Consider the following 24,504-nt stretch of genomic DNA (forward strand, 5'->3'; position numbering starts at 1 on the left):
AAAACTGGCATGATCAATTATCATACCAAGTAAGCCAATTAAAAAAGTTTTGGAATCCACGTGCAATTCGACTAGGCACCTGCAATCTAGGTGCCCAACCTAGGTACCACTTATAAAATCAGGATTCTACTGTGTTTTTCAGGGTGCCTAATCCCCCCCTCCCCTTTTTACAAAACTATATTGCGGTTTTTAGCGTGGCCGCGGTAGTAACAGCTCTGACGCTTATAGAATTCCTATGAGTAACTGCTGCAGCCAGCGCTAAAAAACATGCTACGGTTTTGTAAAAGGGGGGTTAAATGAAGTATGCATGAGAGAACTTTGCACGCAGTGGGGGCACTGCTTTCAAATCTATCTCATGAATATTTATTGTGGATGTTCTGAAAACTTGAAGGATTAGGGGGGTCCCCCAAGACAGGCTTGGGAACCACTGAGCTACATCTTATCTAAATTCCAATTATCAATCACCTCCACCACTCTTGTGTATGGAAGCCACGTTCGTGCTGCAAGTATTACCCATAATTTCAGACCACATGTGCTTCCAATTTACAGCAGAAAGAAATTCTCCAATATCATCCTTGTTTCTCCTGAGAGGAGGTAAATAAAATCACTCCAGGTATCGAGGAATTTTGTAACATCTTTTTCTTTCCCCTCAAATGTTTTATCCATTTGCATTAAATTAAAGATAATTGTAGCAAACAGAGTAGAATGCAATAATATTCTTCAATATACATAATGTATTAGTTGCTAGGTACATAGTACCCATGTCAACATTTTTTCTTTACCTAATATATTTGGCGATATAATCCCTCATATAATAACAAAAGTATATCAAAGAAAAATAAAATGAACTATAAATATTTTCCCACATGAACAGGCATGTCAGTATTGACAGAGGAATCAAACTCTAAGAAGGAAGATCATACTTTAGGAAGGATAGACATTACAGTACATTTTCCTTACTACACAATACAAGATAATCAGTAGAATCTCAAAATTAAAAAAAAAACTTTCCAAGACTTCCCCCCCCCCCCTTTTACAAAAGCATAGAAGAAGTTTTTATTGCCAGCCAGCGTGCTAAATGCTCTGCGCTGCTCCGACACTCATAGGACTGTCAGAGCAGCACAGAGCATTCAGCACACTGGCCAGCATTAAAAACCTCTTCCATGCTTTTGTAAAAGAGGGAGGTTTGGTTTTTTTAAGTTTTCTTTCCCCCATAGTGGTTCAAAACAGAAAAATTAAATAATAGCTGGTGCTAAAATAAGTTTTATGTTTTTTTATATTTTTAACGTTATTCTTTTCAGAATAAATTTATAAAGTCATTTTATAAAGGGCACCTAGGTTAATAGGGTGGGAAGGAGCCTATTAATTGTCTGTTTTAGCCTAAAGCCCTCTTTCATCAAACTGTGATAGCAGTTTTTAGTGCAGGGAGCCACGCTGAATGGCCCACGCTGCTCCCGATGCACATAGAAACTCAATGAGCATCGGGAGCAGCTCAGGCCATTCAGCGCGGCTCTCTGCGCTAAAAACTGCTAACGCAGTTTGATAGAAGAGGCCCTAAATGTTCACGTAACATTAGAGGCAAGACTTGTCAGACCAATCTGATCAATTTCTTTGACTGAGTTTCTAAAGAGTTGGATAGAGGGAAAGTATTTGGACTAAACACTTTTCCTCAGGTCAGGACAGGATACCATAACAGTACTGTTCTGAAGAAAGATTTGGCCTCTGAAAGCTAATTGAAAAATAGATTAGTCCAATAAAAAGGTATTTTCTTATTTCTCATTATTTGTTTTATTTTTATTTGTTAATTTATAAAGTGGTGATTGTTATGTATCAGTTTTTTCAAATTTACATCTACTGTCGTTATATTATGCACAGTATTAGAGGACATGTGTTACTGTTTTTGTGGTGTTGTGGTGTTGCATTGTATGCAGAGTCTGGTTTCTTGGTGGTTCAGTTTAACTTTTGTCTACATATTTCTATTTTTAGTTTGTGATTATTCCATATTGGGTGAGGGTGTATCTCTGTTATGTGTGTATGAAAAGAACATAGTTTTCAGTTGGCATTGACTGCAAGATCAATTGACTGTGCGAGATCTAGCCTGTTTAGTTTTACAATGTATGTGTTGGTGTTCTAGTGCTCACTGCAGTGTTTAAGATGCAGCCTTTCCTAGGTACACTCTTGTGCAATATGTGGATTGTTCTGGGAATGGTGGAACTCTATTAGAGAGGACAGGAGGGAGAGGAGAGGGATGGCAAGGAAATGAATGAGAAGATAGTGATTACAGATGGTAAAAATATGGTATGGGATATGATTAAAGATGAAATGGATTGGAGGGCTGAGGAAGGAGTGAGATGGGGAATGAGAGGGCTAGTTGGTGAAGGAAAAAGATGGAAACTTGATAGCTGAAAATTAAAAAGGAGAAGAGTGAGAGGCAGAAAAAGAACTAAAAATGAATGATCAATATGTCAGAGGCAGGTATAGTGAGGGAATAGGGGGAAAGAAGATAGACAAATGGAGAGCAGCTGGTTGAAGAAGAATTAGCAAACGACAGACAGGACTGCAGAAAAGAGAAACTGGAGCCAACATGATGGGAAAATAAAATGTCCAGACAATAAAGGTTAAAAAAAGCATTTTATTTTAAATGGAATGTGTTAGCTTTGGAAAATATGCATAGCAAATGTCTATGCATTGTGTTCAGTAGAAAAGGAAATGCATTTCCGTTTTTATGTCTCCAGTGTTACAATGCTCGTACATGCTAAGTTTAACTTCCTGGGGTTTCCTAGTTCAATTTTTGTATAAATATTTTTATTTCTAAATTGTGATCCCATGTTCTATATTGGTGTACCAAGATTTGTAACAGAGTAGACACCGAAGAGGGAGTGGAAAATATGAAAAAGGATCTGCAAAAGTTAGAGGAATGGTTTAATGCCTGGCAACTAAAATTCAATGCAAAGAAATGCAGAGTAATGCATTTGGGGATTAATAATAGGAAGGAACCGTATATGCTGGGAGGAGAGAAGCTGATATGCACGGACGGGGAGAGGGACCTTGGGGTTATAGTGTCCGAAGATCTAAACAGTGTGACAAGGCAGTGGCTGCTGCCAGCAGGATGCTGGGCTGTATAAAGAGAGGCGTAGTCAGTAGAAGGAAGAAGGTATTGATGCCCCTGTACAGGTCATTGGTGAGGCCCCACCTTGAGTATTGTGTTCAGTTTTGGAGACCGTATCTGGCGAAGGACGTAAGAAGACTTGAGGCAGTCCAGAGGAGGGCGACGAAAATGATAGGAGGCTTGCGCCAGAAGACGTATGAGGAGAGACTGGAAGCCCTGAATATGTATACCCTAGAGGAAAGGAGAGACAGGGGAAATATGATTCAGACGTTCAAATACTTGAAGGGTATTAACGTAGAACAAAATCTTTTCCAGAGAAAGGAAAATGGTAAAACCAGAGGACATAATTTGAGGTTGAGGGGTGGTAGATTCAGGGGCAATGTTAGGAAATTCTACTTTACGGAGAGGGTGGTGGATGCCTGGAATGCACTCCCGAGAGAGGTGGTGGAGAGTAAAACTGTGACTGAGTTCAAAGAAGCGTGGGATGAACACAGAAGATTTAGAATCAGAAAATAATATTAAATATTGAACTAGGCCAGTTACTGGGCAGACTTGCACGGTCTGTGTCTGTGTATGGCCGTTTGGTGGAGGATGGGCAGGGGAGGGCTTCAATGGCTGGGAGGGTGTAGATGGGCTGGAGTAAGTCTTAACAGAGATTTCGGCAGTTGGAACCCAAGCACAGTACCGGGTAAAGCTTTGGATTCTTGCCCAGAAATAGCTAAGAAGAAAAAATTTAAAAAAAAAATTTTAATTGAATCAGGTTGGGCAGACTGGATGGACCATTCGGGTCTTTATCTGCCGTCATCTACTATGTTACTATATGTTACTATGGTGGCAGGACTAAAGTGCGCCAGACAATCGCGCGCAGACAAAGGAGCTCAGACAAATGCGCACAGGACGTCAGCGCACCAGATTAACAGTTAAATTTAAAGTGCTCTGAGGGGGAGGTGTTAGGGGGGAACCCCCACACTTTACTTAGAAGTGTTGGCGCTGCTGTTGGGGGTGGGTGGGGGGATTCCCCCTACTTAGAGAGGAAACTGTAATTTTTCCCTAAAACAGGGAAAATTACACTTTCCTCTGTAATGGGGGGGGGGGGTTCCCCTACCAAAACCCCCAACTGCAGCTTCAACACCTCCCCTCGGAGCGCTTTAAAATAATCCGGGGCGCTGACATCCTGCACGCATTTGTCTGAGCTCCTTTGTCCGTGCGCAATTGTCCCAAGCGCTTTCATCTATGTACCTCTGTATTTGGTGAGGGTCTATAGATGTGATAGTAATGGCAGGTGGGGAAATCGGAGGGATGGCCTATGCCTAGAGTTGCCAGATTTAGAGGTTTGTGGTATTTTTATATATATTTTAGCTCAGTCACACTGCAGTACAGGAATGTGCTGTAGTGCTAGATTTCCTATATGTTTAGAGTGCCAGCTATTTTCTGCACATCTAACAATATGGTACTTAGGCTCGGTGCATGCATTGCTGTCTTTTTCCTTAGTTTATGATCCTCTGTATTTAATATATTGAGATCCAGTGGTTGGGGTGGGGGTGGGGGGAGTGGGGGGTGGGGTTGACTGCTGATTTTAAGGGTATGCTATGGCAGTCACTAACTACATATCTTTATGCCATAGAGACTGATGACTAGTCTCTCCAGTTTATTAAAATATTCTGCTGATCAAATTCTTCTCTTTCTTCTCGCTTGTCCTTTCATGATTCTCTTTCCATCCTTTTCCCTTTCTCACCCCTTATATCTTTTTGTCACTTTCTTCTTGTGTCTTTTATTCTATCCTTATCCCTTGCCTATTTCTGCCGCTCTCCATATATATACCATATTTCTTTCCCTTATTATTTTACACTTTTCTTCATTACATTCTCTTATCTGTCTTGTTTTTCTCTCTTGTTTCTTTGTACCTCTCCTTTTCAACACTTCCTCTCTTATTTGCTCCAGGATGATTATATCAAGAGCTGGGAGGATACCCAAGCTGCAGATGAAGGTAAGAGTTTAATTATTCTTCCTTTCTTTTGATGTGTATGTAATGAGTTCTGATAAGGGATGGGATGTCATTTGAACAACATAGGACATGTCAATAACGTTTTTCTTGTCCTTGCATAGCAAACCACAGAGAGGCTCTTCCGATCTGCAACAGCAGTGATGCAAAAGAAACAGATCCCAGATGGACTGCTCAGAAAAAAAAATCTCTTTATTAAAGCAATCACCTGATATGGTCCAAGTTTTTCGCCCACTCTTGGGCAGCTTCAGGGGAATAGTACTAACGTGGGAAGGCAAAAGGATTTGCGATCCCAACCAAAATATACAAAAACGCACAGCAACATTCAATGCTATTGGCAGAGAGAACAGTCTACATCCATGCTGCTGTGAGCATTAAATATTGCTTGCATTTTTCTACATTTTAATTGGGATCGCAAATCCTTTTACCTTCCCACTTTTACTGTTACTGTACCGGTATACCCCTGAAGCAGTCCAAGAGTGGGCAAAAAGTGAACCACATTGGGTGATTATTTTAATAAAGACATTTTGTTTTGGAGCAGTCCATCTGGGATCTGTTTCTTTTGCACCGTGCCATTGACAAACGAACATGAGCAGAAAAAAACACATTTTGTGTTGGTCATGTGCTGATAATAATGCGTACTATTTGTAAAGAGGGTGCACGCTTCATGACATTGCTTCCAAAACAAAAATGAAGACTAACCAAAACATAATGAGCAATGCTGTCAATGACTCAAGAAATGAAAGAAAACCAAAATTTATGGGCTGCCCATTCCTAGTTCTAGTCCAAAGTTATTGGATTACAGCCCAAATGATGTCCCTGCTGCATGCACCTGGACACATCATATGGAAGTTTAGGGATTTATTTTCTCTGGCACCGGTATTTGATTTACAGACAAAGCTAGCATTGGGTCCTGATGATTGCAATTCTGTTGGTGTTAGCAAAGGCTGTTGGTGTTTACCGTTTAGGTGCTTTGTTACAGCTGCATTTCTCTGAGCCCAGTACATCCCCATGCTTCAGCTCGGCATGTAGATTTAAAATTTGGCTCATGCCCTTCTCGAAGTTACATTTAGGTACAGTAGATGTTTCCAGAGTGCTTACAATTTAAGAGGCCAATGCTCAGAACTCCCGTGCTGAAGCTAACAGCTTAAACCCTATGTCGATGGAACAGGCCAGAAAACTAGCCTGCCAAAGCTCAAAGGAGATTGTATTCAAATTATAGGTATGCTCTAAAAGCAAAAGCAAAGAATGTATTTAGCACATGAACAGAAGAGTTTCATGGTAAGCACACCTCTTATGCAAATGCATCAGGCACATCTGAAAGTGAAGTACATATTGACGCTGTTCTTCTGTACCTTTAAAAATCAAGCACAGAAAACAGGTGCCAATGTGTGCTTTTAATTTCGGGTTTGCTCAGACTCGCAAACATTTCGTTCTCCGAACCGGCACTTGCATGCTTGTACTGGTTTTATTTTGCTTCCAAAAGGAATGAAAACCATCAGAAAATCAAAAGACCTTCCAATGCCAACTCCTTGCTGGTGGTGAATTTCTAACGGTAGGAGCAGGGTTTGTTTGTGCACTGAGCATTAGGAGGGCATAGCAAATGATCTCATTAACAGCCATTTGACTACATTTAAATATAGTTTGCGGCCTTCTCTGACACATATGTTGTTTCTTGTGCTAAAACTCTCTGAGCATTCTGCACAGATTAATACGAGTGTACGTTATTTCGGTGCTAAATGGCCTGGTGGTAGTTTTGAGACTCAGTCCCTCTAGGTTTGTATCTGAGGCAGTAGAGGGTTAAGTGACATGTCCAAGGTCATGAGGAGAGGCAGTAAGATTTAAATCGGGGTTAGATTTACATATAAACTGAGCAAGCTACAGCTTTGAGCTTCACATCACAAGGGGCCTCGTGCTTCACTAATAAAAAATTAAATGCGTTTGTAAATAATGAAAATTATAGTATAACAGAATCATAATTATACTTTTTATTATTCATTATTGTTTGTTTAATATTTATTTTATTTACTATCGTCTATTAAGTCTAAATTTTATTTTCTACTTAATCGACAGGAGCCTTTTAAATGTTACAGCTTAGGTGCCACAATGGGGGCAATTCTATAACTGGGCACCTCCATGTAGATAGGGTTATTATATGTCCGGATTTACCCGGACATGTCCTCTTTTTAGAGGACATGTCTGGGTGTCCGGAAGGCTTTTCAAAACCTGTCACTTCGTTCAGGTCTTGAAAAGCTTCCAGCTCGGGACTGCGTTGGGATGGCATGTGCATATGCAGATACCCTCCCGACACGGCTCCGAGCATGGGAACAGGTTTAGAGGTGGGGCTGGGGGAGGGGGGTGAAATGAGCCGTGACGTGGGCAGAACGGGGCGGGGTGAAACTGGGCGGACCTGGGGGTGGGGCCATGGATCCAGATTTTGTAATAGTAAAATCTGGTAACCCTGCGTTTAGGTACTCCAACCGTTCTAAAACACTAGTGTAATCCTGTATCAGAGTGCCTTACATTTACACACTAGCAATTACATCAGCCAAAGGTCTGGCATAATTGCACTTGTATAAACATGGCAAGGGCATATATGTGTAACGCCTGGGCGTGAGAAAGCTGCAATGGGGCCTGTGCTGCTGCTGATGCGGTTTGTTATAAGGTACTGTATTTCGGTCTCGCAGTTGGGGTTCTAATGGGTGAGAGAGATGAAAGGGTCAGCAGGGAGAGGAGGGTGCGCGGCGGTAGGGTGGATGGGAGGGATTAAAAAATGCTCCACGGGGGATGGGAGGAAGGGAGGGATATAAGCTGCAAGGGTCCTGCTGCAGAAGAAGAGGGAGGGATATAGGCTGTAAGGGTTCTTCTGCACAGGGGGATGGGAGGGGGGAGGGATAGAAAGATACTGCACAAGGGGATGGGTGAGAGAGAAGGAGAGATGCTGCACATGTGGGGGAGAGAAAGGAAATAGGAAGAATTGGCGTGGAGGAGAGGAAGGGAGAGATAATCATTGTACATGGAAAAAATAAGACCTCCCCGAAAATAAAACCTAGTCCTTTTTGGGCCTAAAATTAATATGACAGTGTCTTATTTTCGTGGAAACACGGTACTTCCAGAATCCCCAATGAGTCATTCAATGAGAAGTTCAATGAGTCATTGAGTGTGGCAGTGGGGAATTGTGTCTCCACAGACCCTTGAGAGTTTCCATGAACACATTAGTGAAAAGACACATTAGGAGCTACAAGGACACTGTCAAAGAAGAATATTTTGAATCAACTGCATTTAGATTGCTAGTCTAGACCAGTGGTTCCCAACCCTGTCCTGGAGGACCAGCAGGCCAGTCGGGTTTTCAGGATAGCCCTAATGAATATGCATTGTGCAGATTTGCATGCCTGTCACTTCCATTATATGCAAATCTCTCTCATGCAAATTCATTAGGGCTAGCCTGAAAACCCGATTGGCCTGCTGGTCCTCCAGGACAGAGTTGGGAACCACTGGTCTAGACTTTAAATTTTTGTCTATAATGAACTGTAGTAGTATTTATGTAGGTTGCTCTAAAACTTTGATTGGATGGCTACAGCTTGTTCAGAACACGGCATTCCAACTGATTTATTCAGTTCACAAGTATAATTCTGTGACTCTATTTTATCTGGAATTACACTGGCTTTCTGTTGAAACCAGAATACATTTAAGATAAGCACCACAGTTTTCAAAATTGTGTATTGCTATGCACCTCCATATATGAATTGGTAGCTCTGCTTCATAAAGATGATTTGTATAATACATGGGTAAATCAAAAAGTAAAGGCAAAATACATTTAACGGCTTTAATAGAAGTAACTGTGAGCCATTGAACATATCACTTTTCCACATAGTCCCAAAGCAAGATGATGCATTTGTTGTATCGTTCAACTAGCTTCTGTGTTCCTGCAGAGAAGAAATGTTTTGGCTGCTCCTGAAGCCAGGTGAGCACCAGTTCCTTTACTTCATCATGCTTTGTCTTTTGCTTTCTGGGTGGCAGTGAAGCACCCATGTGTCGTTGATGGTGACAGTTCTCTTCGGAATACTCGGATCTTCATACCATCTCAGGAACTGGGTCGCAACTGCCACACGCTGTTGCTTGTACAGATTAGTAAGCCATTAGGAACCCATCGTGCACAGACTTCCCTGTATCGCAATTCATCATGAATTACAGAAAAGGCAGATCCATTGCTGATATCCAAATTTGCAGCCAATTGAGACACCGCTATCCGTCGGTCTTCTCTAATCAAGGCATCCGCCCTGTCAATATGCTCATGTTCGTAATGTTGTTGGACAACCAGAACGATCTTCGTCGGTTACACTTGTTCTTCCTGCTATAAACCTTTTTACCCTCTCATAAAAAGGTGCCATGTCCATACTGAGTCAATATCCGATGATGAATGTTCACGGATTTACTCCCTCTGCCCAAAGAAAGCGCACTACTGCACATTGTTCTTCAATGGTGCAATCTTGCAATGGAGCATCCATGTTTCTGACTTTGTGTCTGCCACATGACTAAAAACCGAGCGCTGCACTGTGCGAGGATGAACTTTCTAACAGGCAATGTCTGAGTACATATGTTGCATTTTGTTAGCTCTGTTCCAGTTATTACATAATTTAACAATTGCCTTTCATTTATGATTCACTCTCGTACACGTGATCTATTGCTTTAAAGTTTTCCAGCTATAAAGAAGGTAGTATCTAATAAGATACTAAGACCCCCTTTTATCAAGGGGTTTTTATTACTTGCCGCTGCCTATGAGTGTAAGAGTTTTTACTGCAGCGACCGGCAATCAATAACCTTAATTCAGCTTGATAAAAAGGGGCCAAAATTCTTTCATTTTCATACCAAGCAGTGTCTTGGAATTCATTACCATTGTCCATAGGAGCACTGCAAAATTACCAGATATTCCAGAAGGCTCTCAAGATCTTTATAGTTCATAAATACTCATTATTGAAAATATAATTTTCTGTTGTTTGTATTATTAGGTGTTATTGGAAGTGTAATGTTTATTGTTCTAATGACGTCGCTCCTGGTACTTTGTCTATCTAGTTACTCTTAATTTTGCAATCTATGTAGAACTTTCACGGTAGTCACGGAACATAAGCTTGCAGTAACCTAACCTAACAGAACATAATAGAGAAGAAGTGTCTGGTTAGTCAGAAGAAGACTGGATGGTCAGGTATAGTAGAAGATATTCAAGAAGTACAAAGATCCATTCTGTCTCATTATCTGTTGTTCATACTTATCCTTATCCTCTTGGCTTTGGATCTCTTTTGAACTATCTGATCAGTAAATAATATTCTGTCTTGTGGACAGCCATTCTGACTGGACACTGTATAGCAGTGCTGAGTGTGTGCAGAGTACTAAAAGGACCCCTTAAGTCCACAAAAGTTAGGAACTTGAAGTTTCTTCCCTCTAGCCTACAATGGCCCTAATGGTGAAGGGCATAGACAGCCAGCCTTTATATGGCTGTACCCTGCTTCTTCATCAAAAGAAGTATCTGGATCAGTGGTTCTTAAACCAGGCCTGGGGCATCAGCTGGTTTTCAAGATATCCTTAATGAATATGCATGAGAGAAATTTGCATGCCTACTAGCTATTCATTAGGGATATCTTAAATATCCAACTAACTGGGGGTCACCCAGGACAGATTTAAGAACCACTGATGATCAGTTTTCTACGCAATAAAAACTGTGCTCAGTTTTCAGTAAATTAGTGAGCAGATAAGCTATGTGGTTAAAGTTACCTGGTTAACTTTATGCATTTATTCAGCAGAAAGTCACCAAGACTGTGCCTTCTTCCTTCAAACTTGCTGTGACCACACAACTACTTAAAAAAAGTAAAATATATCCTGCAGTACACAGGATTTTTGACTTGTATTTAAAAGATTAATATCAGATTCTGTCTGAGAACAAAAACTATAGTGGTTTGTCTAGAGGTAATATTTTATTTCTTGGTTAAACATGTTATGTTATATTATGTTATGTTAATCAGGTTTTCTATTCTGCCTTTACCTCTTCAGATCAAGGTCCGTTACATTACAAGAGGTTGGGTCAGATACTCAAGAAATTACAATGGACAGTTTGACGTAGACATTCAACAGAGTTGTTAGTACAGGTAGATCAGTACAGTTATTAATACAGTTAGGTCTTAGTTACAAATACATAGTTACAAGTTCAAGTAAGCCATCGTTGGCTCATCGTTATGTCCCAGGAGTTGCATTAGACAGTATCTTAAAGGCAGTAATGCCTAATTTAAACTTGATCTTTGCAGTTATGGACCGCCCAATGTAGTTTCATATAGTAGGGTTGTAGGTGTTCCAATTTCCAAAGTCTGTATATGTCTTATTGCTTCATTTTGAACTAGTTGTAGACATAATAGCAATATTTTAGAGCAAAGAACTACTGTTACAGCAGTCTAACCGAGATAGAATTAGGGATTGTGCAAACATTATGAAAGCCTCTGTTTCAAAGTATATAGATACAATTTAAAATGACCACATATAAATAAAGTACAGTAAAACCTTGGATTGCAAGTGTTTTGCAAGACAAGCAAAACATTTTATTAAATTTTAACTCGATATACCAGCAATGCCTTGCAATACAAGTATATACAGTATACACACATCACAACTGAGCCGATGGTTCTTCTCTCTCTGACGCTGCAGGAGTGTAGTGACTGTTCTAAACGAGCGAGGTCTTGCAATACAAGTGCGTATAGTATTTTGTATTAAAGTTTTTGGGTTGTGGAACGAATCGTCTGAGTTTCCATTATTTCCTATGGGGAAATTCACTTTGATATACAAGTGCTTTGGATTGCAAGCATGCTTCTGGAATGAATTATGCTTGCAAACCAAGGTTTTACTGTACTTAGAAATGGGTATTACCAGAAGTTTCGAGATGCCCGCACCGCGCATGCGCCAGTGCCTTCCCGCCCGATGCTCCGGGCGTGTCTCCTCAGTTCTTTTTCTTCTGCGGAGCTGAGAAGTCTATCTTCAATTTGCGCCCATTGAATCTCTTTTTTTTTTTTGCCTTCTATTTTGCCGCGGGTTGAGTTCTTTTGGCTCTCCTGTGCATTTATTTCTTTCTTTGATTTCTTTAAAAAAAAAAAAATAATAATAATTTTTCCTTCCGATACCGGGTCGGCCACGTGGCTGGGGCCCCGCGCCTTCGACCTTGTGGCGGAGCTTTTCCGGCCTATGTCCCGGCCGATTACCGGTTTTAATTTCGCTCACGGACCCTCATCGACGCTGCTTACAGTGTCTGGGACCGGATCACTTCCCGAACTCGTGCCGGCCTTGCTCCACTCTGACGGCGAGAGCGTTTAAGCGCCGCTGTCTGCTGTGGGAGTCCATGTTCAAGATGGAAGCTTCATCGGATCCTGCAGCTTCGACATCGACATCGACGGGTGCTTCGACTCCTTCCGCGAAGCCCTCTGCCTCCCCGGCTGCTTTGGGCCTCCTGAAACCGGCATCGTTCACACCGGTTTCGGCCCCGGCTTCGGCGCCGGTGCCTTCCTCCGTCTCCTCGAAGCAGATATCAACCCCGACAGTTCCACCGGTGGTGCTCAAGGTGCTGAAGACTGGCAAGCAGAAGCACGCAGCACCGAAGGAGCGCGGAGACCGTGCGGAAGGGCCCCCTTTTGGTGCGGATCCCTCCATATCGGCTTCGTTGCGGTCCCTTCTGGAGGCTCAGTTCGTGGAGCTCATGCAGACCATGGGGCCTCGGCTGATTGCCACCATCCAGGGTGACCTTCCAGCTTCGGCTTCGAGGGGCGGACCGCCCCCTCCTCCTCCTCCTCGCCGCACGACCTCGTTGCTCGGCGAGGAGGAGCGGCGAGCGGTGTCCGGGTCCTCGAGGAGGTCCTCCGTTAGCGCTATACCTCCTTTGGAACCGATTCCCTCGAGGAGGGCTTCCCTTAGTGATATGCCTCCCTTGGAGCCCATCCCCTTGAGGAAAGCCTCGTTTAGTGACCTGCCTCCCTTGGAACCGATTACTCCGCCCCATGACTCAGTGTGGCGTCCACCTTCGGGGCCACCCAGTCCTGGGCATAGCAGGAAGCAGGACGAGTTCTTCCGAACCCCCTATCAAACCTGGGCGGCGTCGGGAGAGGCGCCGACTCTTCCGCCTCTGCGATCGACGGCATCGAGTCCAATCTGCTCCTTGGTGGCGTCTGAGCCAATTTCTCACAGACGGGCTCGATCCCCTTCCAGGCATCGGGAGGGGCATCGATCCAGACATTCTTCGAAGCATTCCTCTCAGCACTCGACTGTCTCGCCTCAGAAGAAATTGCCTCGGTTGGGGTATGCTGCTTCGACTGGGTCTCCTCCTCCGGGCCCGGAGTTCGAGGACCCTGAGGTTTTCTACTCGTCCTGTTGCTCGCAGGCCTCTCTGGAGCCTGAAGCCTCTTCTTCTTCTAGTCCGTCTCGCAGACCGGCGACGGCGGACCAACTGTCCTTTTCATCGTTCCTCAGGCAGATGGCAGATGACATGGACATTACTCTCGATGCTGGGTCTCGATACTCCAAGGAGTACCTCGATACCATGCACTTGCCTCGTCCTCCGGCGGAGTCCTTGCGGCTTCCCCTGCACAAGCTCCTCAACCAGACCTTCATGCGATGCTTCGAGTCTCCTTACTCTGTCCCTGCGGTCCTTGGCAAATTGGATGCACGGTACCGCACGGTGCATCATAAGGGCTTCGAGGGTCCTCAGCTTTCTCACCAGTCCCTCCTGGTCGAATCCTCGCTCAAGCGGTCTCATCCTGGCCAGGTCTTTGCTTCAGTGCCTCCGGGCCGCGAGGGCAGAACCATGGATAAGTTTGGTCGCCGCATCTATCAGAATTCGATGATGGCGTCTCAGGTCCTGAATTACAATTTCCACTTTGCAGCCTACTTGGAATTTTTTCTACCTGTGCTTCGGAAGTTCACACCGTACATCGAGTCCCAGGATCGGTTTGAGTTTGAGGAAGTGGATGCTTCACTGTCCCAACTTCGGCTTCAGTTAATGCAATCTGCCTATGATGCGTTCGAGCTCTCAGCCCGAGTGGTGGCCTGCTCGGTGGCGATGCGCCGGTTGGCCTGGTTGCGGACCATTGATATGGACCCGAATCTTCAGGACCGCCTGGCGAACGTCCTGTGTGCTGGGGCGGATCTTTTTGACGAATCCATCGAGACTGTTACGAAGAAGTTGTCTGACCACGAAAAGTCCTTCCAATCTATCCTTAGGCCGAAGCCTAAGCCTCAGCAGTCTCGACCTTCTCGTCCGCCGTTGATTTATCAGCGGCGTTATCAGCCGAGGCAAACTCCACCTGCGAGGCAACCGGCGAAGCGCCAGCCTCCCCAGAAGGGTCAGCCTAAGTCTCAGTCGCCTGCTGTCCCTAAGACCACTCAGCCTTTTTGACTGTTTCGTCGAGGGCATAACCAACCTCGTTCTGCCTCCCCCTGTTTTTCCCATCGGAGGGCGCCTCCATCATTTTTATCATCGCTGGGAGGCCATAACAACCGACCTCTGGGTCCTTACTATCATCAAGGAAGGATACTCTCTTCATTTCCATCGGGTCCCTCCGGACCACCCTCCAAGAGAGTATCCTTCCAACTTGACCCAGACCGCCCTTCTTCTCCAGGAAGCTCAGGCTTTGCTCCGGCTTCGTGCCGTGGAGCCGGTCCTGACGGACCAACTGAACCAGGGGTTTTACTCCCGGTACTTCCTTGTTCCGAAGAAGACGGGTGACCTGCGACCCATTTTGGACCTCAGGGCCCTCAACAAATTCCTAGTCAGAGGGAGGTTTCGCATGCTGACACTTGCTTCTCTCTACCCTCTCCTCGAGCAGAACGACTGGTTATGCTCTCTGGATCTCAAGGAGGCCTACACTCACATTCCCATTCATCCGGCCTCCCGCAAGTTCCTCAGATTTCGGGTGGGACATCTCCATCTGCAGTATCGAGTGCTTCCATTCGGCCTGTCCTCGTCTCCCAGAGTCTTCACGAAGTGTCTGGTGGTGGTGGCCGCTGCACTCCGGAACTGGGGTCTTCAGGTATTTCCATACCTCGACGACTGGCTCATCAAGGCCCCGTCAGCTCCAAAGGTCATTTCGGCGACCTTGACCATGATCTGCTTCCTGCAGAGCCTAGGCTTCGAGATCAATTTTCCCAAATCTCATCTGCAGCCTACCCGGTCCCTTCCCTTCATCGGGGCGGTACTGGACACCATTCAGCTTCGAGCATTCCTTCCTCCTCAGCGCATGGATGCTCTTCTTCGTCTCTGCCAGTCTGTGTCTTCTCACCAGTCCATCTCAGCGAGACACATGATGGTCCTCCTGGGCCACATGGCCTCTACAGTTCATGTGACACCCTTTGCCAGGTTCCATCTCAGAATTCCTCAGTGGACCTTAGCTTCTCAATGGACTCAAGTGTCAGACCCGTTGACTCGACACATCATAGTCACTCCTGCTCTTCGGCAGTCTCTACTTTGGTGGATGACCTCTTCGAATCTATCCAGAGGTTTGCTGTTTCACACTCCTCCTCATCAGAAGGTTCTCACAACCGATTCCTCGACCTATGCCTGGGGGGCTCATCTGGATGGGCTTCGCTCTCAGGGATTCTGGACCAGTGCGGACCGCCTCCATCAGATCAATCTTCTGGAGCTCAGAGCCATCTTTTATGCTCTTCAAGCTTTTCAACATCTGCTTCACGGCATGGTGGTCCTCATCCATACAGACAACCAGGTCTCCATGTATTATGTGAACAAGCAGGGGGGCACGGGATCGGCCTCCCTCTGCCAGGAAGCTCTCAGAGTCTGGGATTGGGCAGTTAGCCACAATGCCTTCCTCAAAGCTGTCTACATTCAGGGGAAGGACAATGTCTTGGCAGACAACTTGAGTCGTCTCCTCCAGCCTCACGAATGGACTCTTCATTCCAACCCCCTTCATCAGGTCTTTGCACAATGGGGGACGCCTCAAATAGACCTCTTTGCGGCTCCCCACAACTTCAAGCTGCCTCAGTTTTGCTCCAGGATCTACACTCCTCATCGACTCGAGGCAGATGCCTTTCTGCTGGATTGGGGGAATCGATTTCTGTATGCGTTTCCTCCATTTCCTCTCATTCAAAAGACTCTGGTCAAGTTGAAATCAGACCAAGCCACCATGATTCTAATAGCTCCTCGGTGGCCCAGGCAACCTTGGTTCTCCCTTCTACTTCAACTCAGCAGCAGGGAGCCATTCCTTCTTCCAGTGTTTCCTTCACTGCTTACTCAGCATCAGGGATCTCTACTTCATCCCAACCTGCAGTCTCTCCACCTGACAGCTTGGTTCCTCTCAACATAACTCCCCACCAGTTTTCCCAGGCGGTGAGGGATGTCTTGGAGGCTTCCAGGAAGCCTGCTACTCGTCAATGCTACTCCCAGAAATGGACTAGATTTTCTTCATGGTGTATTTCCAATTCTAAGGAGCCTCAGCGAGCCTCCCTATCCTCTGTGTTGGACTATCTTCTACACCTGTCTCAGTCCGGTCTCAAGTCGACATCTATACGAGTCCACCTGAGTGCTATTGCGGCTTTCCATCAGCCTCTACAGGGGAAACCTCTCTCTGCTCATCCTGTGGTTTCCAGATTTATGAAAGGATTTTTTCATGTCAATCCTCCTCTCAAACCGCCTCCAGTGGTTTGGGACCTCAATGTTGTCCTTTCTCAGCTTATGAAACCTCCTTTTGAGCCTCTAAGCAAGGCTCCACTAAAGTTTCTCACTTGGAAAGTGGTTTTTCTGGTGGCCCTCACATCTGCTCGCAGGGTCAGTGAGCTTCAGGCCTTGGTGGCGGACCCACCTTTCACAGTTTTCCATCATGACAAGGTGGTCCTCTGCACTCATCCGAAATTCCTACCTAAGGTGGTCTCTGAATTTCATCTCAACCAATCCATCGTGCTTCCAGTGTTTTTTCCAAAGCCTCATTCTCATCCTGGAGAGTCAGCTCTGCACACTCTGGACTGTAAACGTGCTTTGGCTTTCTACTTGGATCGCACCAAACCACACAGAACTGCTCCTCAACTTTTCGTCTCCTTTGATCCAAACAAGTTGGGACGACCTGTATCGAAGCGCACCATCTCCAACTGGATGGCGGCTTGTATCTCTTTCTGCTATGCCCAGGCTGGATTACCCCTTCCCTGTAAGGTCACAGCCCATAAGGTCAGAGCAATGGCAGCCTCTGTAGCCTTCCTCAGATCGACACCGATTGAGGAGATTTGTAAGGCTGCCACTTGGTCCTCGGTTCATACATTCACCTCTCATTATTGTCTGGATACTTTCTCCAGAAGGGATGGACAGTTTGGCCAACCAGTGTTACAAAATTTATTCTCCTAAATTGCCAACTCTCCCACCATCCCATTGAGGTTAGCTTGGAGGTCACCCACTAGTGAGAATACCTGCCTGCTTGTCCTGGGATAAAGCAATGTTACTTACCGTAACAGTTGTTATCCAGGGACAGCAGGCAGCTATTCTCACGTCCCACCCACCTCCGCTGGGTTGGCTTCTCTGCTAGCTACCTGAACTGAGGAGACACGCCCGGAGCATCGGGCGGGAAGGCACTGGCGCATGCGCGGTGCGGGCATCTCGAAACTTCTGAGTTTCTTCAAGCAAGACATGCTTGCAAGATGTCTGTATCGGGGCTCTGTCAGATAACATCACCCACTAGTGAGAATAGCTGCCTGCTGTCCCTGGATAACAACTGTTACGGTAAGTAACATTGCTTTACCAGCAAAGATCAAGTTTTACTATCAGATCTAATTAGCTAACAAAATCTGTACATCTCGTATCTCAATATTCTTAAATACCACAAAGTTAGTAAGGATAATTTTCAAACCTTGATGGATTGAGGCTAGGAGGTATTTTATGTCTTCTGCCTTTGGAGTAAAGCAATTTCATTTAAGATGCTGGCAAGATAATAACAAATAAATGATGGTAGATAAAGACCCATATGGTCCATCCAATCTGTCCAGCAAGGCAGCCAGAGCTATACCTATACCCTTCTATGCCCTGTTTAAAGCATGAAATTCATTTAAGTTTTGCTTTGATTCCAACCTCTTTCAATATAGGAATTCTTTGTGTTTATCCCACACACTTTTGAATTCCATCACTGTTTTTGTCACCCTACCTCACCATGGAAGGTATTCCAAGTATTCACCATCCTCTCAGTGAAAAAGTATTTCCTGAGGTTACTCCTAAATCTATTGTCCTGCAACTTCAAATCATTTATTTATTTAGAAGACTTATATACCGCACTATCACAAAAGTCTAGGCAGTTCACATATCAAATATTCACAAGCACATATAGACAAACTTTCCAAAGCACATAATTAAATCATGTCTTCTAGCTCTACCATTCTTTGTCTCTCAACAAAATTTGTTTGTATATTAATTCTTCCCCTGTACAAGTCGTTGGTGAGGCCCCACTTGGAGTATTGTGTTCAGTGAAAGACTTAAAGCAATTCAGAGGGAAGTAACAAAAATGGTATGGGATTTAATTGAAAAGACGTATGAGAAGAGACCATGACCTGAATATGTATACCTAGAGGAAAGGAAAGAGAGAAAAAGAGAGGAAATTCAGATGTTTATACCTGAATGTTGGTAATATGCAACATATTTTTTTTTCAGTGATGTGTAAGCAGTGGAACTAGAGACATGAATTGAGGTTGCAGGGTGGTAACTCTACACCTCCCCCACCTCCCCCACGGTTCTCAAACCTGTCCTGGGAGACCTCAAGCCAGTCCTAATGAATATGCATGATCCAAATTTGCATGGCTTCTACCTCCATTATATGCAAATCTCTCTCCTGCATATTTAATAGGAATATATTGAAAACTGGATTGGCTGGGGGTCCCCCAGGACAGATTTGAGAACCACTGAGGTAAAATGTATTACCATGCAACCTCAATTCAGGTTCTCTAGCTATACCGCATCTTTGAAATAGATTTGTTTCTATACTAACAAGTAAAGCACTGGCATCTTGGTCTCTCAGAGGAATCAGATGTTTACAAGTTGGATGAAGGATCCTGACTTGAGCATATGAAAAAGCACTCTAAAATGCATCCTATTTAGCTATAGTAGTTCCTTCCCTCCAGGGTCTCCCTGAAGGTAGCAGTGCAACCTTTGGCTTTCTGCCCTAATTAGTACAATTAAATACAAAGCCTTGGGGTCATTTAAGTATGAATATCTCTGTCTGTTTTATTACTTCACCCTCCAGCTAACTCTTCCCTTTGATGCTCTGTTGCCAAACATTTGCTGCTCCAAGTTCTGGATCTATCTAGTTTTTAGAATTGTTTGGGGAATTGTCGCATTAGATAATACATGGATGCTGAGTGTTTCTCTCAGTTCTACTGCCTTTAAGAGGTCTCATTTAGTGCGTTCACTTTAGTTTGCCCCGTGATTCTCAGAAAAACTACAATTCCTGAAATAGACCTGCATATCCCCGCTAAAAATCACAATGATGGTTAGCTAAAGCCCTGTATTTAAAGTATTGTAATGCCTACAAGACAACAGTTAGATCTGCAAAGAAAAATCATTTTCTATATTTATTCTATTAGTGGAAAAATATCTAAGAGAATTTACTATACGTATGTGTAGTGAAAGGTCTGTTTCCACCTTCAATTAAATATAAACAAAAAATAGCTCTGTTTTTGCTTGTGGAATTTTTTCTAAATTGTTTTCTGCTAGAATTGCACAAATTGATAGTAATTTGAATAACTGAGCTCGTGAGTAACATAAGCACGTGTACTTTGTAATATCTACCTTTTTGCAGTTTGGTTTTATGGATGAAAGGTGAAAGGGTGTAGAATTGTCCATAGTAGAAATGAGCTCATATATTTGTTTGACATATACAAGCCTCTGTTGGCTAATAAAAGTCTGGTTCAGATCTGCAAGACTGATAAAAAGAATGATAAATGCTTCTCCTACAGAAGGTGTGAAAGCACAAAAGACGGGTCCCTCTCAATTAAAAGGAAGCTCCAGGGCAAGGGGGTCATAGGATGAAGATGAAAGGCGATAGAAACATAGAAACATAGAAAAAGACGGCAGAAAAGGGCCATAGCCCACCAAGTCTGCCCATTCCAATTATCCGCCCCCCAGAGTTCACTCCCCTAGAGATCCCACGTGAATCCCATTTCCTCTTAAAATCCGTCACGCTGCTGGCCTTAATCACCTGCAATGGGAGTCTATTCCAATGATCCACCACTCTCTCGGTGAAGAAGTACTTTCTGGAGTCGCTACGAAATTTCCCTCCCCTGATTTTCATCGGATGCCCTCTGGTGGTTGAGGGTCCCATGAGACAGAAGAGATCATCTTCCGACTCGCTGCGTCCCGTGATGTACTTATACGTTTCAATCATGTCTCCCCGTTCTCTTCTTTCCTCAAGTGAGTACAGATGCAACTTTTTTAGTCTTTCTTCATACGTGAGATCCTTGAGCCCCAAGACCATCCTTGTTGCCATTCATTGAACCGACTCGATTCTTAGTATGTCTTTACGGTAGTGTGGTCTCCAGAACTGAACACAGTACTCCAAGTGAGGCCTCACCATGGATCTGTATAACGGCATCATTACTTCAGGTCTCCTGCTGACAAAACCTCTGCGGATGCAACCCATCATCTGTCTTGCCCTGGAGGAAGCCTTCTCCACTTGATTGGCAGCCTTCATATCCTCACTAATAATCACCCCTAGATCGCGTTCTGCAGTGGTCTTAACCAATGTTTCTCCATTCAGTACATAAGTTCTACGTGGATTACTCTTGCCCAGGTGCATTATCTTGCATTTTTTAGCATTGAAGCCTAGCTGCCACGCTTTTGCCTACTATGTTGCAAAGTTTGGCGTCGTCAGCAAACAGTGCAACCCTTCCTTTAAGTCCTTGCGTCATATCTCTTATGAATAAATTGAATAGAATCGGACCCAGGACTGAGCCCTGCGGCACCCCACTGATCATGTCCGACGCCTTGGATGGGGTACCATTCACCACCACCCTTTGAAGTCTACCGCTCAGCCAATCCCCAAAACAAGTAGTTAGAGTGTCTCCCAACCCCATCGTTTTCAACTTGTTCAATAGCCTTCTGTGTGGGACGCTATCAAATGCTTTACTGAAATCCAAATATACCACATCCAGTGATTCTCCGGCATCCAGCTGTCTAGTAACCCAGTCAAAAAAGCTAATCAGATTAGATTGGCATGATCTACCCTGGGTGAACCCGTGTTGGTGGGGGTCACGTAGGTTATCCTCGTTTAGGATTGTGTCAAGATTCCGTTTAATCAGAGTTTCCATGAATTTACACACTACAGATGTGAGACTCACTGGTCTGTAGTTTGCCGTCTCTGTCCTGCAGCCCTTTTTGTGGACAGACCCAGGAGCAGTGGCATAGCGGGCTGCGCTGGATGCCATGGGTGCCCCTCCTCCTCTCCATCCCTGCCTCCTCACCACACCTGCGCCCCCCTTCCCTTTCTCGTACCTCTAGTTGTTCACACTTGAAAATTCCACAGCAGAAGGGAGTGGGCATCCCTTCCGCCATAGCAGTTCGGCGTGGGGGGGAGCCGATGGCAGGAGGGAGTGAGCGTCCCTCCTGCCATATCAGTTCAGAATGGGGGGGGGGGGCGCGATGGCAGGAGGGAGTGGGCATCGTTGGAGGAGGGCCGGCGGTGGGGAATTTTTTTTTTATGGGACAGATATTTTGCATGTGTAATACACACAAAATATCAGTGCCATTAAAAAAATGAAAAAAAAACCAAGGCAGACTTGTCGGTAACACAGTTTTAGGAACGTAAAACCCGATGCAAAAGCCAAGCAAATGTTAGTGAATCAATCGCTTGGCTATTTTATATGGGGGTTTTATAAATTTGCATGGCCGGATCGGAAAATGGGTGATCAAGGGGGAAAACATGCGGTGGGCCGTTTTGTGAATCGGGTCGGTTAGCAGCGGTTAGTGATGATCGCTGACTTTACTAAATCGGGGCCATGGTTCAATCAATGATCTGAAACAATGCCAAAATGTAGCATCACGATTCTACAAATCAGTACCTTGCAAAATAAAATAACACTGTTTTCAGCTACAGTGGCAAATAATACTCAGAATTTAGGAAGTTGGTTGGGCTGAGAAGTTTTCAGCACCCCATTCTAACTTCTAATTAGTGCCAATTATTGGTGCTGATTGACTTCTTAAATAATTAAGCTGTACGTACAAATTGGTTGCATGCACAACTTACAGGACTCCTTTTACAAAGCTGCGATAGCGTTTTTAGCGCACGCTAAACTCACGCTACGCGGCTAGAACTAATGCCAGCTCAATGCTGGCGTTAGCATCTAGCGCATGTGGCAATTTAGCGCACGCTAAGCAAGCGCTAAAACCGCTAGCGCAGGTTTGTAAAAGGAGCCCATAGTTTCTTATAAAGAATTTGGGGGTTAGTGTGTGAATGTGCCATTATCTGAACACCCACATTTTGGGTACCTAATTTGTAGCACCTGTTATTGAATTGACCCAACTGGGTCAATGCAAGTGGTATATAAAATGAAGACGGGGTCATTAAGGAGTAGAAGAGAGGGAAATGGAAGGGCAAAAAGGATGAGTAATGAAGAAAAAAGCAATACAGAGAAGTCAGTAAGGGGGAAATTCTATAAGCGGTGCCTAACTTACCCCACTTTTATGAAGCCACATTAGGCTTTTTTATCGCCTGCGGCAGCGGTATTGGCTCCAACACTCGTAGGAATTCTATGAGCATCAGAGCTAATACCTTCACGGCTGGTGATAAAAAAGCCTAACGCAGCTTCATAAAAGGGGGCCTTAATTAGTAAATTTGCTTCAGTTGTGAGTTTTAAAAGCTCATAATTGAAAAAATAAAAATGAATTGGGTGATAGGTGCCTATCTTCTTAGATGCGATTCTACAAAAAATGGATGCCTATCACATGGCGCCTAGCGACACCTAACTCCAAAATAGACGTGCTTATGGGTGGAGATGATATTACTATAGTGCTTCCACTTACATCTTTTTCAGCGGAAATAAAAAATCAAATTTCTTCTATATTGGTCCATATTGAGCAATGGACAATCAGAGCCAAACTTAAACTTAACCCTGAAAAAACAAACATTTTTCTGGCTAGACCTTCTGATAATATTAACAAAAAGACACCTTACCTGAATGGACAAACTTTTATAATATCCACCTCCATTAAAATCTTAGGAGTTATTTTGGATCGTCACCTAACTTTGGATGACCATTCAAATTTATTGATAAAAAAATGCTTTTCAATTTTGTGGAAACTTGAATGATAAAAATTTTTTTTGACAGTTTATCTTTTAGGTTATTGGTACAATCTTCCATCTTGTCTGTTCTGGATTATTGCAACATAATATATTTGGGATCTCATAAAAAACTTCTAAAAAGATTAAAACTTACCGATATTTAGAACACAGCAGTTTGTTTGATTTTCGGCCTGAGAAAACATGACCATGTTACACCATTTTACCAACAGTTGCATTGGTTGCCTTTTGAGGCAAGAATACTGTTTAAGTTTGGCTGTATTTGTTTTAAGGCCTTATTTGGGCTGGCTCCTATTTACCTGTCTTCATGTATTGAACGATATAAACCAAACAGGATCACTCGAGAACACTGTTTGTTTATCCAACCATAAGATCATGCCGATATAAGAGATTTTTTGGCAAACCATTTGCATATCAGGCAGGCAAAATGAATTCATGGTTATGTACCATTATTTCTCAGGCTTATTCTTATATGTCTTTTAGGAAGCTGCTGAAAACTGATTTGTTTGGTAAATCTGTAAATTGAAGTTTCAATTTTGATTGGTAAACTGTAAACTGATATTTTATAATGTTTATTTTAATTTGATCTTAATGTATTTTTAAGTCAATTGTATTATAGTCACTGATTGTACAGTTCTATATGTGAACCGCCTAGAGCTATATGGTGTGGTGGTATGCAAAAATAAAATTATTATTATTATTAGGCGCCATTAGGTGCAATTCTATAAAGCAGTGGTATTCAACCCAGTCCTCAGAGACCACCTGGCCAGTCAGGTTTTCAAGATATCCACAATGAATATGGATGACAGAGACTTTGAAAACCCAACTGGCCAGGTGATCCTTGAGGACTGGTTTGAATACCACCACTCTAAAGGACTTAGGTGCCTATAATGTAGGCCTTTCAAACCCTGGCCTATATTACAGGTACTTAATTTTTAAGTTAGGTGTAATTCTGTAATAGGCGTCTAAAATAAGAGACAAGAGATAGGCGCCATTCACAGAATTTCTCCCTAAGTGACTAGGAAGGTTATTAAGAGAAAAGGGTTGAAGAAGTGACTGGGAGGAGGTTTGCTTAGTGGGAAAAAGGAAATTTA

The 24,504-nt window shown here is 43.8% G+C and overlaps 1 protein-coding gene across 4 annotated transcripts in view; it reads left to right on the forward strand.

The window, feature by feature from the left end:
* SPOCK2 (SPARC (osteonectin), cwcv and kazal like domains proteoglycan 2) overlaps window positions 1–24,504 on the forward strand; it is a 285,541-nt gene that overhangs the window by 138,713 nt on the left and 122,324 nt on the right. For all 4 annotated transcript variants that reach the window (XM_033943705.1, XM_033943707.1, XM_033943708.1 and 1 more), the window contains one exon: window positions 5,051–5,096. In XM_033943705.1, coding sequence (XP_033799596.1) covers window positions 5,051–5,096 — 46 coding nt within the window. The remainder of the gene's footprint in view (window positions 1–5,050; window positions 5,097–24,504) is intronic.

This window comes from Geotrypetes seraphini, chromosome 4, assembly GCF_902459505.1.
Source record: "Geotrypetes seraphini chromosome 4, aGeoSer1.1, whole genome shotgun sequence".
NCBI lineage: Eukaryota > Metazoa > Chordata > Amphibia > Gymnophiona > Dermophiidae > Geotrypetes > Geotrypetes seraphini.